Source organism: Schistocerca nitens, chromosome 2 (assembly GCF_023898315.1).
Source record: "Schistocerca nitens isolate TAMUIC-IGC-003100 chromosome 2, iqSchNite1.1, whole genome shotgun sequence".
In the NCBI taxonomy this organism is placed as follows: Eukaryota; Metazoa; Arthropoda; class Insecta; order Orthoptera; family Acrididae; genus Schistocerca; species Schistocerca nitens.
The window spans coordinates 433,527,612-433,548,249 of NC_064615.1; the positions used below are offsets into that span (position 1 = coordinate 433,527,612).

General features: G+C 38.4%; 2 protein-coding genes across 2 annotated transcripts in view; one reads left to right on the plus strand and one right to left on the minus strand.

The window, feature by feature from the left end:
- Nucleotides 1-4,875: 4,875 nt before the first annotated feature.
- On the minus strand, nt 4,876-6,291 carry LOC126234436 (piggyBac transposable element-derived protein 2-like). Its single transcript, XM_049943132.1, has 3 exons — nt 6,246-6,291; nt 5,672-5,809; nt 4,876-5,586 (listed from the first exon to the last, which is right to left on the minus strand). The coding sequence occupies exons 1-3, from the start codon at nt 6,271-6,273 to the stop codon at nt 5,078-5,080; spliced, it is 675 nt and encodes a 224-aa protein (XP_049799089.1). The 5' UTR covers nt 6,274-6,291; the 3' UTR covers nt 4,876-5,077.
- Nucleotides 6,292-19,785: 13,494 nt separating this feature from the next.
- The window catches only part of LOC126236300 (dihydrodiol dehydrogenase 3-like), a 64,432-nt gene continuing 63,579 nt past the window's right edge, over nt 19,786-20,638 (plus strand). The window contains exon 1 of the mRNA XM_049945496.1: nt 19,786-19,940. Within this exon, the coding sequence (XP_049801453.1) occupies nt 19,866-19,940 (75 nt within the window). The 5' untranslated portion in view covers nt 19,786-19,865. The remainder of the gene's footprint in view (nt 19,941-20,638) is intronic.

Genomic DNA, 20,638 nt, shown 5'->3' on the forward strand with positions numbered 1-20,638 from the left:
TGAACCCAGTAGAGGATGTCAATGAAAAAATTTAATGCCCTCATCTAAGTGTTGCGGAACAGGAAAAAATATATGAGGGCTTGATTTGTATATTGAATGGAAGGCGTGACAGTTTTGAACACTTTTGGGAATTGTGTTTAAAAGAAAAACTTTCACAAGTTGTTGATCCTTCGCTTCCTCGGAATCGAAGTACACCAAAGAAGTATGAAAACATCGAAGCCAGCTCACCGCACATTTTCAAAACCCCAAAACAATAGTACAAAGCTATTTACATTGAAGTTTGTGAAATGGTGCAATCTTGCATTACTCAGCGGTTTGCTTCATCTTGCGTTACTGAGCGGTTTGCTTCAACTAGACTCACAGAGGTCATTGCAGTTGAACAAGAGTGCTTGCTTTTAGTAAACAGAGGGGAAATAAATTTGGAAAAATCAACTGAGTTTTTCAAAAATGATCTAGACATTGAGAGACTGCACTTACATGTTAGCCGATATCGCTAATAAAAAACAACTGGTCTTAAAAAACATGCGTGATGTAAGAAAATACATCACACAAGAGCCTGCAGTTGGAGAAATGTCATGTGAAGTAGTGAAGTGCATCAAGCTTCTCCAAGTAGTTGCAATCACGACAGCAACAGCAGAACGGCCATTTAGCGCCCTTAGACGTCTGAAGTCGTATCTGCGATCAACAATGCGACAGAAGCGCTTCGACATTTGCATCTTTCTAAAGACAACCTAGCCTTAATAATGGCATTTAGAGCAATATTAAAAATCTTTATAAAATAGAGAATTAAACACATACATAAGATTAAATTTTCTGTTTCAAAATATTAGTAATAGTTTGGTACTGTATTACTATTACAGTTGTTATTTTCAAATACTTAAATATTTTTTGGGTGTAAGACCCAATTAAAACCCGCTATTTACATTCTTTTTGACTGAAAGTATTAAGCATACTGTATTAACTTTGTAACTGTATTAAAGCATTAACTTTGAGATATTGTTTTTATTTAATGAACCCTGAGCCTTATTCAAAGTAGGCTTAAATTAGCTATTTCACTTATTAATCGAAGTGCTATTACTGTGCGACAGCAATATTTTGTGTTTTATTCTTTTAATTATAGTTTAGGATTTATTTAAATATAATTTCAGTCTTTTCAGAGCAATACATTCACTGCACTGTAATAGTCTATAAGAGTGATTATTACTGTAAATTAAATTAGCTTTATAAGAAAATAGCGAGCGTGTTTATGTTTCGTTTCTTTTTTTCAAGGCCAAAAAACGTGTCAGGCTTGTCGAGTTTCCCGGAGTGTCGAGTTATCGAGAGTCCAGTTTTCAGGGTTATAATGTTGATCATATGACTCTAAAACGCTTAAAAAAACTTTAAAACTCACTATTTTTCATCTAAACTTTGGAAAATTTCCCGGGACAAGACCCCTGGTATGCCCCCTCCCCCCCCACAATATTTTTTATAATATAGGAAACTAAAACCCGTAAAGACAAGAGTTAAGCAAAACAGTATACATTTCTTTAATCCTTAAGTCCTAGCATTTTTTTCTCTCGTTTCTTGCTACAGTTTTACACGGCGTGCTTTTCTTTCTGTGAAAGGATCTATTACCTCATCAAAGTTCGTCAAACGTTTAGCTACATGAAAAATCGGAATGTCGTAGTCTATTAGTGAAGAAGCTGTTAATACGTATACTACCCAAGACTATTTTGTCACTGAATGCTAAGGTAAAACGAAATAGGCCTTTCTCATATTCCAGTAGTTGTAACACACGCCAAATAAGAAAGACTGTTTTGGGACAAATGGTCATTTTATGTACCTCATTTACATAAATAACACGACAGAATATAATTCACTAAGTACTAAAATCAAATGCCTACTACAAGCAGAAAGTTTTATGTTAGGAAATAGTTTCACATGTCATTCACACACTCCAGTTTCTCAAGCAAGAGATTGAAAAGTAGTAGCACGAAATTTTTATTTAAATTTTAAATCGTCATATTCTTTATATAATTTGTGTGATGTCGCCGTTTCTTCTCCTTCCTCGTTCTACCAAACAAGAAGGCCCAGAAGAAGGCCGCTGCAACCGTGACCGAAACGTTGGTTTCTCTCCAGCAGCAGTAGTTTTATACATTATAACGGAGTACCATACCCAAGAAACTTTTAACTCAGCAAATAGCTTGTCTTACATTTCCTCGAACATATATGCTTTATTCGTCAAACTCTTCAGAAATACGTGCTCTACAAAAACGGTTAAGGATGATCTCCGCCTGAGAAAACATGGTATATAGAGAATATAGGCCAGACATGTCGCCCATCACAAGAACATTGTGATGAACATCAGCGTCATACACGTGTACCCCAACCGGAGAAATTGGCAATTGCAGAACGCTGTCTGAATACAGGACATCGCATGATTTATGAAAAGACGTAAGTTTTACCCCTGACATCACCTTTCTCGGATTGAGTCATTAAGGAAACAATACATGTCCATAGAGCTGATAATCTCATCAACAGGGATGCGAGATTTCAACTGAGCGCAGCCTGGAACCATGCATTGGCTGCTATTAAATCATGACAATAAAATCAAGATATGTCGATAACAGACACGTCATAACATTGGCCTATGATGTTTTTTTTAGCGAATAACGTCTGGCCGCACTGTTAGTAAACATAGCGTACAGTGCACGCACTGAAGGGCATTTGAGTATGGCGCCATCTATCTGCAAATCATTGAGCATGCATGTTTTCTGCACCTGTGCGTTCTTTGTGCTTGTGTTCTATATACAGGGCCGTCGAGGTGCAGATACCGTCAGTCGTACCTAACCAACAGCAAGGTTCGACCACCTGAAGATGTCGGACAGTTACTCCGAGGAAACATTGTGGAATTTGCACAACATCATCCGGCGGCAAACCTGTGAAGACTATTTACAACATATCCGCCGGGGAAGCTTAAACAGTCGCATGATCATAATTCCTGCCTCCCCAGGAACTAGTACCCTCTTCTATAATTCCATCAGCCAACCCTTAGTTTATAAATTCTTCCAAAATTGTTGCAGCAATTGTGAGATTCTGCTCTGCCTCTGATACCTGGTGCTTTGTTTCCTGTTGCAATCCTATGTTGTGTTAGTGGCGTAGCACGCAATGGCTCTCGCAGAAGTCCTCCAGTTGTACCCTATCAACTCCCCTCAAAGTTCTCCAATTTCTCACGTAATGCACTCCCAGCAGCAGCCTCTGCCCCTTCACAGACAGAACCCAGTGTTGCTAATAACATTCCCTTTAACAACAAAACTTCTTTGGCAGCAAAATTATCCACACTGACGGATACTACTTTGCCTCTAACCCTCTCTTGTATGTGTACAATTAAACGTTTCACCAAACAAGACACCACATCCAATATGTTACCACAGCAGCTCGATCATACATAAAATATCAACTGGTAATTCAGGCTCCACATTCATCCATAGCGGCTTTCTGATGCCTCCTGACACCCACTCATGCGAATGAAGCCTTAATGTCATTGCTCGCAGTTTAACTGGACTGTTTTGTACATTAAACATTCTTCATGACAGATCAATATTGACAACAGTTTCGCCTAGTTGGAATGTTTTCCCAGTAAGTTCTACTAAACGTCATCAAAAGTCAGTTATGGCATGATGTTGATGCAGAAAGTCCAACCCTAGGATCATGCTGTACCCCTCACTTACATGAGACATCGCTTTTACACATTTCTTAACCCTTTCAGACCCAAATTATTCTCAGCCATGAAAAAAAATATCTATTCATTGTACAAGGTAAAAATGGGTATTAGAAACATAATAAATCCAACAAAATCACTGAAAACATTTTTATTTACATTTTACAGTATTTCCATTGTAATGGACAAAGAGTATCAACGGTTGTTACATCCTGCATTGTGGAACATTTTGAAACAATTCCTTCCTTTGACAAAGCATAGATGAACATTACATTTCTCACAAAATACATGAGTTTTATTCTTACAACTAGGCATTTTACACCTTGAAGCATCTGTATTGTCATGGTACTCAGGAAAATGTCCAGTAAGATCATTCCGAATCTCTGGTGCCAGACGAATCTCAGTTCTTGCTCTTTTTGCTTTTATGTTCTGTAAATCACTACTGGGTCTGCCACGTCTCACTTTGATACTAGTGCCCATTTTTACAAGAGCCTCTCCTATTCTCATTGTAAAATGAAGCAAATCCATTGTCTCTTTCTCTCCCAGTGATTCAGTATTTCTTTTGTATTCCAACCAACTGTTCACACACGCTAAATCTACAGCGTGGAACAACATTCTCAATGTCCATTTTCTAGATTTAATAAAAATCCTATACATGCTAATTAACATATCTATTTTGCCAACACCACCCATAGCATGGTTGTAACGACGTACAACTTCAGACTGTGAGACAGAAACATATGTCTTTCTTGATTTTTCCCAGTGCTGTACTTCATCTTGACTACCACATCCTACAAAATTTGATGCCAGAACTACTGGTCTGTTGTCAAACCATTTACACATTATCACTGCTTCATTCATGCTCACCACTTCTTCAGAAAAACCATGCCCTTTCTTTTTCAAATCCCTATCACTAGTGAAAGGTACATTTGGCATGTTACATAGTCTTGCTGTTCCTGCTGCATATATATTTTTTATTTTTAATATTTCTAGTAAGTTGAATGTTGTGAAGAAATTATCAAAATATAAATAAGCATGTTCCCTGTTAATTCTCTCAACAAGATTTAGAACAATAGATGCCCCTAAAGCAAACTTTTTTACAAAAGTGTTTGAGATTTCTGGAGTATCTCCTTGGTACAACAGAAAGTCATAGCACAGACCACTTCTTCCACATAATAAGTTTTGTACCCCAAGGTTTAGGCTTTCCCTTACAATACTGCTTTACTCCTAAATGACCTCTGAAAGGAATCATTTGCTCGTCAACACATAATTCTTCCTCAATCTGTAGTTCTAAACATCTACATCTAATACAATCATAAATGGGTCTCACTTTGTAAAATTTGTCTTTGCAATTTTCTGGCCTTGCCAAATTGTCAACTACATGGAAATTTGATCCCAGTTGGAAAAATCTCTCTCTTGACATACTTTCCACATGAGATCTAAATGCAATGCTGAATCCCAATACATTCTAACTCTGGGGTATTTCAAGCATCCCATAATTATATGAAGTCCTAGGAAAGCCTTTATTTCCGTTACATTTGTCGGTGTAAATGTTTTCCCATGTTGCAATGCATACATGTTGGTTTTTTCAACCATATTTTCTAAGCAAGCATGAGAAATGTACTCTGAAAAATATTCAATGGGTGTCATATCACACTCTGATGGCTGCACTGAATACTGGTCTTCACCTATAGGTGTGCTTTGGAGTGTAGGCGATTTTCTTCTCCATCTAATATCACTTTTTTCAGTAAACACCCACTCAGATGGAATAATAGAGTCTTCAACATTTGAGTCCTGTGCATAAGTATGATTTTGGTCATCTTCTTCTGTGCTGCAACTATCGTCCTCCAGTTGTTCCTCTTCGTAGTTTGTGACTACATCAGCACCTAAAAATGACAATGCAGTATAGCAACAACCAGGTCAAAATATATATAATAGTCAGGTGAGATTGATAGTTTTATTATTACATACCAGGTCTAGTGCATTGTGGAATAGATTCTGCATCATCAGGGCCACTTTCATCGTTTTCTGAGAGCTGTAAGTCAGAAACCTCACCTGACATCAGCAAATCCGGTATTTTGGAAGCATCCCTCTCAATATGATAAAATTCTGAAAATCAATACGTCAGATGTAAGCAATTTCATGAACAGTGTTGAAACAAGACGCAAATACCAAGCCTGAAGCAATAACATCAAGTACAACTACTGCAATATTGTACATAAATGCTTGGAATTTTATCTACTGAACCTTTGGTAACATAAAATAAATTAGTTTCGTCCCCTACATTACAAAAAAAGGCGCAGTTGCATCACAGAAGTTATTTTCATATAGCAGAGATACATTACAAGCACACAAGTAAAAACAACCATTGGGACTAAATGTCCATTTCAATGGACATCAGTTTTGTAACGTCGATAATACAGTGATTTTCCGAAGCATGTATCTAATTTTGCTATAGAAAGTATCCAAAACCTTACTAAAACAAATAAAAACAAGGGGAACTCTAACCTTTAAACACGTAAAATTGGTCGAAATATGTACCCACCTTTTACATGCTTCCTCCGTGCGGCCATCTTGTCTCAACCAACGTCCAAATACTTCGTGACTTCACCACTAGATGGCAGGATCGCCCATCAGATTGAACCACAAGACTTCCATTGCGACGTACAAGCAATCCTAAAAACATCTGTGCTCTCAGATATGAGATATTACTCTCGAAAAGCAGTGTCCATTGAAATGGACAAGGGGTCTGAAGGGGTTAAATCTGGTTGCTTCGAACAAAAAAGCATCATTAACGACCCCAATGGCCATATATCACTTTCCTCTACCCCACACAAATTATAACATGACTGGTTCCAACACCTCCTTCCTACTAACTCTCTTAAGGCCACTGCCATATGCCCTCCTGTGTGCACCAAAATATTATATCTTTTTACCATAACATAAGCTTACTGTCTGAGACACCCTTTATAGCACATTCTGCCTCTGCATTCACCTTACTGCATTTACGTCTATGGGAAACTTCTGTCAGTGGCCCTGTGGCTTCCTCAATAGCATACAAGACGCTTTCTTGCATCTGGACCATCTCTGTTACCACCCTTGTATCCTTGTTGGTGACCTGCTCCTTCCCCACTACCATTCAGCACTAAATCACTGGACACCTGTACTAACTCCATCACTCCTGCATGGTTGGTGGGCACTGCCTCTGCATGTGGCCTGTTCATTCACAATTAAAACACTTCACTTTTGATGCACATACATGTTTTCAATCTCTCATCCCTGCATACCTATCAATTTTCTTGTATCTGGAGCTAACCTAACACCAACAAGGAAGCCTTTAGGTGCCCCCGTACACACCGTCCTAGACATCGCTGGTGCCAAACCTCTCAGAAAAGCATCGAGTGCTTCCTTCTTGGCCTCCTGCAGCACCACATTTTTCATGTCTATGTTCTGCGATAACTCACAGGTGTAAACGTTAAACTTCCTAATCCTAGCTATGAAGTCCACTGCTTCATTGTATCTTCTGGACACAGTACTCAACTGCTTCTAAAAAAATTGAACACTATTCTCTTTCCACGTCCATTGTTGCAACCCCTGACTCAGTTGATCAAAAGTCACTGCTTTATGCAATACTTCTGTGAATCTTACGATCAGCTTCATTTCCCCAGTCGAACTTAACCTCACATTCTGCAATGACTGGTTATCTGAACAACTCCCTAATTAAGGAAATTACTTGAGAGCTTCCACAAATGCTACTACAACCTCAGGTGCCCCGACAGAGAAGAGAAAAACAAGGTTAGCAATAGCTAGATCCATCCCTAGAACCTGTGATCTCAAAAATTTTATTTTGTGATCTTTCTCCACGAATGCATTATTTACAACCACACTGTCTGCTCTCAGCTGAGCTATTTGATTCACTGACGATGCAAGGGTTCCCACTGGTGACACCTTGTGTCTCTGACTTCGCCTCTGCCTCTGTCTGATTCAGACAAACACAAAGAGATAACAAAACTAATATAGATAGAACAGGTAGTCACAGAGTAATCGATCAAACCACTTTTCTTTTTATTTATAAGCCACTTGGACTTCCTACACTGTCTGTTTGTGTGCTCAAACCGATTACATGTAAAGCAGTTCTCTGCTACCAATTCAGCACAAGGGACAGAGTGCCCAAGCAAATTATATTGAATACAAAACATGGGCACCAAGTACTCGTTTCTAAAATTCCCCTTAAATTGCAACAAGTGAGGCGGCTCCTCAGGCTTTGTAAATGTAATCTTCATATAATTACATCTCCTAAGCGCCAGCCTCATAACTATTACCACCAACATCAAAAACAGTCTCACTCACCCTAATGATAATACTGAGGGCTATGGCTCAGACAACTAGCTGCAGTGAAGAGGGGGGGGGGAGGGGAGGCACCAGGAATGGTGAACGTGGAGCCTGACTTGCCAGTTGTTATGCTGTGTATGATAGGGCCACTAGAGGGCAGTGAAATATTAAATACAGAGTGCTGTTTGGTGAAACATATTATTGTATGCATACAAGACAGGGACAGAGGCAAAGTAGTATCTGTCAGTGTGGATGGTTTTGCCACAGAAGAAATTAAATTGTTAAAGGAAATGTTATTAGCTACAGTGGAGATTCCAGACAAAGAAGACAGCCACCCAAGGGCTGCTGATTATGATGAAGCATAGGCTGCTGCTAGGACTGCATTTCGTGGGAAATTGAAGTATTTGAGGGGAATGGATAGGATGCAAATGGAAGACCTGTTGCTAGAATTTAAAGATTTGTTTTTTCCTCAAGGTCAATTGTGTACTATGCCAGTAACACAACACAGGATTGCAGCTGGAAACAAAGACCCATGTATCAGAGGCAGAGCAGAATCCCACAATTTCTGCAACAAGTTTTGGAGGAATTTATAAATGAACAGTTGGTTGATGGAATTACAGAAGATAGTACTAGTTCCTGGGGAGGCAGGAATTGTGATTATGCTGAAAAAGTCTATTGACATCTCAAAGAAGAATCAATTTTGTTGCGATTACTGCCACCTGAATAGTAATACTGTAACAGATGCCTGCTGATTTTCAGACATTGTGGAGACGATAGATAACATAGAGCAAAGATGGTACTTCTAGACAACAGACATAAGGAGTGAGTACCATCAGTTAGAAGTTGCTGCAAAAGACAGACAGAAAACAGTGTTTTCAACACCTTGGGGACACTACCACTACATTAGGATGCCTTTTGGATTTAAGAATGCATCAAAAACATTCCAGTGGCTGCTGGATGGCGTTCTGAAGGGTCTGAAACTGCATCAATTCGTGTATCTTGATGATATAATTGTCTCTTTTCAAGGGATATGCAAGAGCGCAGACAATGACTGAGGAACATGTTCAAAAGATTACAAGCAGCCCATTTGACACACAGCACAGAAAAATGTCTCTTTGCAGTGGAAGATGTTAGCTATCTGGGCCATATTATTAGTAAGGATGTTAATACAGTCAGTGCAAGAGTTTCTAATACTGCAAACAACCAAGAAATTACAATCTTTTCTCAGTCTCGTAAATTACTGTAGAAAATTCTTCAAGGGGTTCTCAGGCATTTCCAGGTGACTTAAGCAGTTGCTAAAGAAGGAATTACATTTGTATGATCAGAAGAATGCCAGAAATGCCAGAAAGTATTCATCAAGTTGAAGAGAGTTTTACATCAAATCTGGTGTGGTGTTTCTAGACTTTCGAAAGGAGTTCTTCGGTATCATGTGAAGGTTGAATCATGCTCTGGGGTGTGTTTTTAACCAGGAGATCAGGGGGGCAAGAAAATCCTGTCACCTATGCCTCAAGACAGTTGAACACAGCACAGAAAAATTATTCTACAACAGATAGGGAAATGCTTAGCTTGAAATACAGAGTGATATACTTCTGGAGTTGCCTTTAAGGAAAGTAATTCAAGGTAGTGATGAAGAAGGATACTTGGAAGTGTTTACTTGGTTTGAAGAACGAGGTGGGCTTTCAAACTCAGTTGAATATGAAGTAGTCCACAAAGCAGGAAGGAAACATGGGAATGCAGATGGGCTTAGCAGGAAAATAGCTATAGTACAGGCACTAGGTCAAGACGTTGGGGAATGACAAACAGTGCAGAACACTGACTGAGGTGTAAGCAGCTTGGCAAACAACAACGATTTAGCATGCACAGCAGATTGTTACATAGAGAGATGAAACTGGGGCCAAGCTGAAACTAGAATTGCTACATGAGATGCATGATCACATTTTATTAGCCCATGGGGGATGTCAGGCAATGAATCTGAGAGTGTGAGAAAAGTATTAATGGGAGGAAAGCAAAGGTAATGTCAATCAATATGCCAGGAACTGTGTGGATTGTGCTCAGGGAGGTGATTTGAGTCAGAAGCAGTTACTGTTACAGAGACTGCTGGAAGCAATGGAAATGTTCGGTTTCATTTGGGGGGGGGGGAGTGTTAAGCCCTTTCAATCGAACACCAACAGGTAACCATTTTGTGCTGACCACAATGTTAGTGAACAGGTGGCTGTTGAAATTTGTGGTGCCAGAGATGATAATAATGGACCAGGGAACAAACTTCATGTCAGACCTGATAAAAGAGTTATGTAAGTAACTAAAGGTGAAAAAATTTACCTTCAATGTAATGGAAAAGTGAAATGAGTGCATACACAATTCTGAAGACATTTAGTCATTATGTGAACTCACACAATTCAGACTGGGATGTATTTATGCTTTCCAGTGAGTGCACACAACACCAAATTACACAATGTACATGGTTGTCACCATGAAAGGTGGCTTATGGGAAGAAGATGCCATTTGGTATGATTATCCAGAAAGTAGGTATGAAAGGAGAGGCAGTATGGGAGTTTGCTAGAACAGTAAGGGAAGTATGGAAGTATGAGTGAATACCTATCTATTGGAGAAGCAGGAAGAGGCAGTGAAATGAGGACAGGCATTACCTCAGAGCAAAGCAGGTCAGTGGGGTTTTTGTTGAGCACATTTACCCTGAAGGGAAAACAAAGAACTTTGTAACACGGTGCCAGGGTTCGTAAAAAGTAACTGAAGCTACATCAGCACTAAATGTGAAGCCACAGCTGCCAATGAGGACAATAATTGTACATTTTGGGTGTCTGTGAACATTTAAGGGTGCACTGGAAGCAATTCTATGAGAGGTATTGGTGGAAGTGAGTGAAGAGACGAAAAAGAAGAAGTTGAAGGATGAGCGTCAAGGGAGAGAGGTCCAGCAACCTCAGGCTCATTACACATTAAGGATTGATATGTAGTGTGTCTTTTGTGGTTATAGAATATTTTTCTTTTATTCATAGTATAGGATATTAATGTTATTTTGGATAAACTTATATGTTTTTGTAGGATAGGTTTTATGGTAAGTATATGGAGACACACTGTTCAGAGACAACAGGCTTCTGGGGGGAAGAGGAACTGATATTCATCCATGTCCCCAGGTTGCCATATGAGATGAAGGCTAAAGAACAAGAACGCTAGGTTTGGCAATGCTGTACCTCTCCACTGGAGGTGGAATGGGGGCACTACAGAGTCATCACCTGGACAGAGGAGCTATGTTTTCCACTCAACCAGACGTGGTATTTTCTGGTGACAGGTGGTTATTAGGTTTAGTGTTTAATGTGTGGAATTTGTGAAATGGAATTAAGAGTTTGGAAAAAGGTTTTACTGGGGTACAACAATTAGTGCTTAGTAGCACGAGGCTGAGAAAAGTCTCGAAGGAGCACAGGAATTTGCTTGAGGCACTTGGATGATTAAAGCTCTAGATGGAGAAGGTGGTCAGAGTGATTCCACATGAATCCAGGAGAGTAAAAAGTGGTTGGATAGAATCTGAGGGTAGAATATTAAAGATCATCTTTGGGACAGTAGACTTGTGCGATGTAGGGTTTGAGGTTTTCAGGCGCTAAACAGCGTGTTGTGCGATGTAGGCAAGTTGGACAAAACAGTACAAATTGCAAGGGGCAAATAAATTGACTGTGGAGTAGCAATCTACGCAGCTCATGAACTTGGAGAAAAGCGTACTGAACAACACAAGCATGCTATGGGAACTGACTAAGGAAGTCTTGGATTATGACAGGTCCTTGGCTATCACTCGTAACTGGGATCTGGAAGAAGTATAAGGCCAAATTCAGGGTTCTGGATGCAATACTATTGTTAACAAGGCTACTGCTGACCCTGAGAGATAGTGTCCAGGATTCCAGGGTGGAGTTAATGAATCTGTATGAAGCTATCCATCAAGGGCTACATGAGCAGTTAAGTATTGTCTTTCTGTCAACTGAAATTACAGCTAGTGGTGGAGGCTAAGAACTTTCCATTCTACTAACATAGTCCAATGGTGGTTGTAACAAAATATACCACATGACTGTACACATCAGTGAAGGCACCAGTAGCACACAAGCATGCAGGTGTTTAGGTGTATTCTGTGTACACTTATCTGGTGAAGTTAGTGGAAATTTGTGCGTGTAAGGGAGAAAGGGGTGCTGCTATTTGCAGAACATGGTGGTGAACATACAGTAATGACCAAGAGTGAGCTCTAGCAATACCAGAGCAGAGTACTCACCAATTCCTGACTCGCAAAATTGTGACAATTAGGAGTACATGCATCACACAACTCTTCAGGCATAAAACAGAAGAAAGTCCTTGCCAAAAATATGCGATCAAACTGGAGTAATATTTTCAGAGGTCAGGCTTGCTTTGGAGATGTTGTCCAAACAAAACCTTACCTTCCTTAACAACACCTGGTAACCTAACTGGGACCATTCCCTAAGCTCTGCCTGGCTCTCATGTATTTGTAATGACAGACCATGTGGAAGGCTGATCCAGGGCTAATTCCGGTTCCCATAGATTGGATACCATGAGGAAGAGATGAAAGGTAAATTTACAGGATCAGGGATGAAGACAGTAATTTGTGTAGTTGTTAAGAATAGCCAATTTAGGGTTACATATCAGTTTTACAGATTCAGAGTAAAAGTATTACAATAGAGTTCTGGGCTGGGATATGAGCCAGGATCCAAATCTTCTCCATAAGGAATGGCTGTGCAGTGCTTTGACCCAGTCTTTGTTTGGAAAATTATTATTCTTTAACAAAACTAAGGAAAGTAGCATGGAAGCACCACAGAGAGTTACATTAACAGTCACAGCTTGGTAGCCGCAAGTGTGGCAACATGTGGGTCACAATAACAGATATGGTAGTGAAATGCACAGTGATTATAGCTGAGATAATTGGTAAATGGTGTAGCACAGCCAAAATGGTGTAGCAACTGGGATGGTATCATTACACAAGAACACCTCTCTTGTTTTGGCAACATGACTACCGTCAGTTTTTAGTAAAACAAATAGGATCTGGAGGCATGTAAATAAGTCTGGCTTTTAAGTAAGGGATCCTTCATCATTGCCAGAAGGCAGCAGTATCGCCACAATGCCAGAGTAATGCCAGACAACAAAATGAATTGGTTCCACCAGCAGCATCTGTACATTGGAAAATGGGCTGCACCTGCCACCTGCACTTCACAGGACACGTTGTCCTTCACAGGACACGTTGTTTCAGCCCTACTGATCTGCCATCTGTACCTGCTGACAGCAACAAAGAGTTCCTAGCAAGATTCGGTGCCAATGCCAGCAATCTCCTGTCTGTGCACAGCCACCTTTGCATTCTACTGCAGTGACATGGGTGTTCTGCCAGGCCACTGGGCCTACATGATGCCAGGGGAAGTGGCATTGTGCTGCCACCATGGCCATCTGCAGAGCTGAGGAGCTGCCTCATAAGTTAAATGCCATCACAGCACAAAGCAATCCGCTACTGATATCAATGCCCGTGACCTACAGGGTCTGCATCCTCACCAACATGAGGTTCCAGTCCAGCAATCTCAAGCGAAAGCTGTGGCCCATTCATCAGTCCAGCCAAACTCAGTGAGGAGATGTGTGCCTGCTTCCCTACAAGATGTATGAATAGCAGTAAAGGTCTTTGTAGTTGTTAACAGTCTTTGCCCTGGGCCCCACTGCCTGTCACTGCCAGTCACTCATCCCTCAGCATGCCCAGCATGCTACACATAGCACACAGAATCGCCTTTGCAGTTTAACCTAGCTACAGCCCATGAGCTGTGAGCTGGCCAGTACTGACAAGCTAAATGTTCCAGCCGAGTGCTGGCGTGTGCCCACTAGACAAAGCAATCCACAGTACATGGCTCTGTATTTAATCCAACAAACATGTAGGATAAAGTAAGGCTTATGACAAAGTGGGTGAGTACCAACAGGACCAACTGAGAACAATGAACACACACAAAAAATGACAATACAATGGTCATGTGACACAATGGAAGGCACACTCTGCCACACACTTCACAGTGAGTGGCAAAGTATGGATGTAGATGATTGGGGTGGTCCATACATGTGGAACCATCCTTCTAAAATAAAAACAGAAATATGAAATCAACAAGCATGATATTGGAGAGCATTTTATATTCTCCATCTGCATCTGTTTTGTTTGCACAGCTTTTGGTTTGTCTTCAACAGAGCCTGTTTCTTAAAATTTCATGAGGTGTTTCACCATTGCATTGAGAGTTATTGACAGTCTGTCTGTGTGGTGTTGGTTGGAATTCTCTGCAATAACATGGGTGACCCTCTTTCTGCTATCAGGATAATCTCATTGTGTTTGGTCTGTTTTAATGCCATCAGCTTTCATGCCATCTGAAAGAATAAACAACAGTCATAAATCAGGAATCAATTAAGCTTTGCTCAAACAAAAGACAAAGTTGTTTTTCTTGTACTATTCTCTATAAGTTTTATATGTCATATGACCCACTTCCATTTGAAAATTAAGATTTGCATCCAATATAGCAGCTTCCAAAGTGGCCACTATGTTGTAACAGGGACTCACAGGTTTTTCCAATCTCTCATCATCTTGAATAATGTATGTTGTTCATTGACAAATGTTAAAATGAGAATGTAAATATTAAGCTATCAGTGTGAGATAAGCAACAGTTCCTTAATGTAACTGAGTGAGCAGCAGTTTCTTTTCTTTTTTCTCTTTCTAAAGTAATGGTTTCCTTGTTTATTTTACTTCATTTAACTTCGTCTGAGTAACAAATAGAGTGTAAAGGCAGTTAATTGTTAACACAGTTTGTAACAGTTGCTTCAGTTTGCAGTTATATAACTTGACTCATTCCATATCAATGACATCTCTTCATGATGGAAACTACAGAGCACGCATTTATTCACACATAATATTACATAAATCTTATAGTAATGAGAGTCTTTAGGAATGTGGAATGAGCCAAGTTTCACATTAACATGTAGACGTTGCCACTGTAGGCTACTTCTGTAACTTCTCACACTCATAATCACAGAAATTACTTTATATAGGTATATGTAAGTTAGGCAAAACATAGTTACTTTGCCCATAGAAACTCCAACTCCTCTCATATTACTTATAATTCTATGTTAACATTCAATTAACACTTAGAATTAAACAGAAGAAGTGATCCAGACTACGAATTTAATGAAAAAATTTATTGGTTATGGTCACAGGTATTTCAATATTAATTTTATTTACATTCTCAGGATGGTGGTAACTCAATGATGCTCTTTTGGCAGATGTAGAGTCATTTTTCTCAGATTTTTGTGTTGTAATAAGCATTTTCATTAATAAGTTACAAGTCAGCAACAAGACAGCACTTTCTGTTACAACAGTTTTTGAGTAAGTGTCTACCTTTGTGCACAGAGAAATTATTGCAAGATGAAACTGGCAGTAAAAAGTCTCCAGAACCTGGTAACCTAACACAACAGACTGGTCCTCTCAGAATTTGCTGCTAAAAGGACCAGATTGATTGTTCACAAAAAGTAGGCAGTCAACTATTTTTCTCTGGATACAAGTATTTCAGAGAATAGACTGGGAAAACAGCCACTCTCACTTTTTAGTCAGACTTCTAGGACACAACACATACTCCCATGATTGATATAGTCTGCTGTCATGCTATAAGAACTTGCAATGAAGGTCCCATGTTGGTAGAAGTTCCTACTGAGTGCTGAATCTACAGTATAACAAAAGCAGCTATGAGAATCAGTTATTTAGATCATGTTGTCATTCATAAGTTGTGATAACTCTTTACAGATTTAACAATGGTAACATGAATGAACTATCACAACTGAGTCTTGACATCAACCACACTGCCACTCAGGTAATGCCAGAACTTTCTACTGTCATTGTATCATTACCCATCTATACACCTGTCACTCGCATCAATATATAATGCTTAATTCTCATTTTTCAGTTTCCTGAGCAATGTCACCAGAGTTATCATTAAATTTTTGTTTTATGATTTAATCTTTCCTTGCTATGTCTTCTGTCCTGTTCATATTGTTCAGTGTGCTTTAATTACATGTGTTGAGGACCACAATTTCTCTGTTTTATTCAAGTCCAAATACAATTTCATTTGACTAGTCTTTGTGATGTTCCCATTCTGAGCCATAATTTATTTGTAGCTTTAATCATATCAGATGAAGCTGGGCATGAATAGCTGGATTTATTTCACCCTGTCTGTAGGAAGAGGAATATGATGCTCTCATGTGACAATTCAAACTGGGGATCCCATTTTTCAAACAGGGGATCTCATTTTTAGCATAACTTAGCCAACATCTGGGTATACTGTAGAATACATACTCCCAGGAGCAGATGGAGCACTTTTACATACTCAGCTGTTGTTTCTTCTTTCTAATACTTGAAACATAGCAATATAGTAACTTCACACACTATCAAGCTTTCTTTATATACCCAAAGTCAAGATGTGTTTAACATAAACATTAATTGTAGGAATTTGCATGCCTGAGTCCCTGTATTCTGAAAATAATAGAAGGAATGGATCATGAAATATTCTTTTCCTTTGTTTTTGAACATTAGGTAATTTTAAATTTTCTGCTTCATCTACCAGCAACCTGTTATAGACCTTTGAACTAGAATGTAAAACTTCATTCTGAGTCCCAGGTAGGGATGCATAGTCTATATGAAAGTTATTTTTCCTTAAACATAATACTGTCTTGACAATATAGGGTTATTGAACTAAACAGGTCATCTTAAATTCACTCTTGTTATTAATCACTAATACCAATAAGGAGTGCAAGTATTGGCACATAACTGCAAGATTCCCTATGTTCCTGAAAGGCATCTAAAAGTTTTTCAGTTATTAAGCATACAAAACATTGCTACTACATACTTATGTAGAGTAAGTACTTTCTGTCTTAGCTGCATTGCCCCAGAAGATTTTGCAGTAGTATACTAATGAGTGAAAGTACCCAAGGAATGCAGCTAAACACAATTAGAGAGATGCAAAGCAGGCAGTGTACACCCTTTGAAGTCTACTGGATGTAAGCCTGTTCCACTATTTTCCTGGCTGTGTCTGGTATGGATTTTTAGGCCCTTGTCAGTATACTTGTGTCATCAGCAAACATCACAATTTTTTATAAGTGAAGGAATGCATTTAGCATGTTTTTATACAAGAATATAATAGTAGCTTTCGTGGTACTCTGCTTGTTTTGGTCACTAGTGCATACTCAAGAACCTGCAGAGGTGAAAATGTCAAAGAAAAAAAGTGAAGTATTGAGAGGAGCTCTGTATAAAATTCAGAGGAAGTGAAAGTTCACTAGATTAACACAAGACTATATGAGCAGAGTGAAAAATACAGGACCTATCTGCAGGAATTCCGGTTGGATTGTAGCCCAAAGAAAATACACTTAATACTGTAAGACTCTAGAGGGGGTAGCAGGGAGCAGGTAGAGAGAAAAGGCGAGAATCTCGGGAACGGTATTTTGTATCAGTGAGTACAAATGTCCACATTACAGTCATTTCTCCCTCACTCTATTTGCAAGTGGAACAGGAAAGGAAATCACTAGTAGTGATACAGGGTACCTTGTACCATGCACTGTATGGTGGCTTGCAGAGTATCTATGTAGATATAGATGTAGATACCAAAAACTTTGATACTGGATCCACTCTTGAAGACTTCAATGAATAGTTCAGAGACTGTAATTTTGGCCAATGGAACATGCTTACTAAGGGCCCAAACTTAGTCTTGCCACACACAGCTCAGATAATTGCTGGAGAGGCTAGCAAACAATTTAAGTCTTCATCAAACAAGATTCTTTTTAAGCAATTTCAAACAAGAAAAAATGGCCTACTAGTACACATTAAATCAAATACTTTGTGCAAGTAATGTTTTAGAGCAGTTCTTGTCTAGAAAATCAACAGTCTAGCTAAAATACTAAAAAATGTATTAAAAACAGTCTTGGCCACAATACAATGTTTATTTGCAATAGTAACCAGTTTCAGTCAGAATGTCACCATCTTCAGATCATTTACATTGTGATGATAGGCAGTAGCAGTGGAGCAGCAACTGCTGGGAGCAGCTGATGTTTATGGAACCACTACACTTCCTCAGTTCACTACCACCGCCTACCATCATGATATAAATGGTCTGAAGATGGTCATATTCTGACCAAACCCAGTTACTATAGCAAATAAATATAAATTTTTAAACTTTGTACAAGATTCCTTAGGATGCAGATGGATAATAAGTTAAAATTGAGTCAACACACAGATAAACTAAACAGGAATCTCTGTTTGGAAAGGTTTTCACTTAGGCCTGAAGACCACTAATCTAACATACATCAAGAAATTTTGAATAACTACTAAATGAAGAAAATGGGAAGACCTGCTACTTCAAAAGAAAATTAAAAGAAAGATGAGATTATTGACTTATTTTGCGTATTTTCATTCCCTATTTTCTTATAGAAATATCTTCTCCGTCAATTAATCAGGAGCAATGAGAATTTTGTAAATAAATGTAGAGCTTCAGAGGTCACTTCAAAGCACTTTGAATTTGCTCTTTAATGGTTTTTGTTGCTGAAAATAAAAATTAGTTTCAGCTGGATTGTGATCAATACAATCATACCTGACATAAGCAAAGAATTTGGGATTCCCTACTAAACGAAGAAATTGGGAATGCCTACCAATTCAAAAGAAAATTATATACCTCATTAAAACACTCTGCCTACAAATGATCTTATTAACTTGATCTAAGAACTGAAAATTCCTGTTACCCATATAGCAAGTAGCAGTATTCATGATGGCTAATAATGTATTGTAAACAGGCCTCTCTTGATACAGATGAAGGTAATGATTTCATTTCCAAGATACCAAAGTAATTAAGGTACCAATGGAAGATAAACAGCAGCTAATTAAAATAACTGAGGAAGCAGCAGCATCTTTCATATTTGGTAAGTAGCATTTAGTTGGTATAAGTACAAATAATACTGAGCCTGATAAACAGATAATCTCATGGAGGTAGTGGCTATAGAAATTTTTTTTTTATTTTTCTTTGAATTTATACAATTTAGGTCTGATCCATAGCTTGTGCAAGACATTTGCATCAAAATATAGGACTGTATCTTATATTAAGTGCTTTTCTAGGTGCACATAAATGTTTAATATATACATTTATATGTGATAGGCATCTCTGGATATTTTCTGATTTTTATTTGATAAGAAATTTGTTTATTTTGACAACAATTACACAATGGGTGAATATATCAAATCAGTTTATCCTGTAGTTCATCTGGAGAAACAGGTTATTGTAGATAATTTTCTGCTATAAAGTATATTTTGACTCATAAACTTGAAAGTCTATGTATCACTTGTGCACACTGAGTATGTAAATTAATAATGTTTATAATTAGAAAGTGAAAAGTGTGTTTCATCAAACACAGTTGAACTGCCATTGGATATGATATTTAATGTATTATTTTTTTTTTAAAACACTTAAGAATGTTCTTAAGGTGTACAGCCTTTCCCATTTCAGCATCAACACTGGAGTTACGTATTCTGTTACCAGATTCGGAAAAGCATTTATTGCCTGCAGTTATGAAATATTACTTTCAGATATTTTCCCTGGAGCAACATGTAACTGAGGGACATCAAGGGTAGCCTTATCTTCTTCATGACAGCTAATCTGAACAACTTGTGCTATAAAAGGAAACTTTATTCCAAGGGCAAGTTACATAAGTGGCATATTATCACAGAGTTACTATACGGTGAAGGCTCACTTGCTGTTCTGCTGTGGTGCCTGTGGTAAAGGAGATGTTGGGAAAAGTGAATTTTCTTGAACTGCACAATGGAAGGAAGATGCCTATTATAGGATTGGGCACCTGGGAGGTAAGGATTACAAAACACAAATTTGGAAGAGTAATTGTTCTATCAAAAGAGAAGATCTTTCTTTCTTAAAGATCAGTACAGCTAAAGGTATGTTAAGACAGTCATTTAGATGCTGCTGTTAAATGGTTCATAGCTTTGCAGTTTTATGCACATGCATGCATCAACAGCAATAAAACACCCCAACAGCTGATTCAAAAGCTGTTTTATAGTTTAAGTATTAATTAATAGTTGTAATTACTATGTTTATGTCACTTGAAGTTTCTCAAAATTATTGCCTCTATGCAGCCAATCCACCTGAAAGTGATCACTATTGTTTTTTTCCTATTTTATTTCCAATTATTTTTTCACACACTCATCAAACTGATGGCTTTTTCAGATATCATACCTACAATTAGTTGCAGAATGAGCTTACTCTGCTAAATTGGAATATTGTGATGACAATAACAACAAATAACTTGCATCTAATAATGGCCTTGCATAAATATAACAATATTAATAATAAAACAGTCTTACTTAAAAATCATACATTTTTAAGAAATTAACTCTGCACAGAAATATGAGTTGCTTCACACCCAGTGAAAATAAATTAACAATCTTGCTGCTTAAAAGTCATCTATCAGAAAAGATTTCAGTCTAGCACTGTTACATTTTTAAATGATCTGCAAACTGAATTGTATATCTTATTAACCTGTGTAACT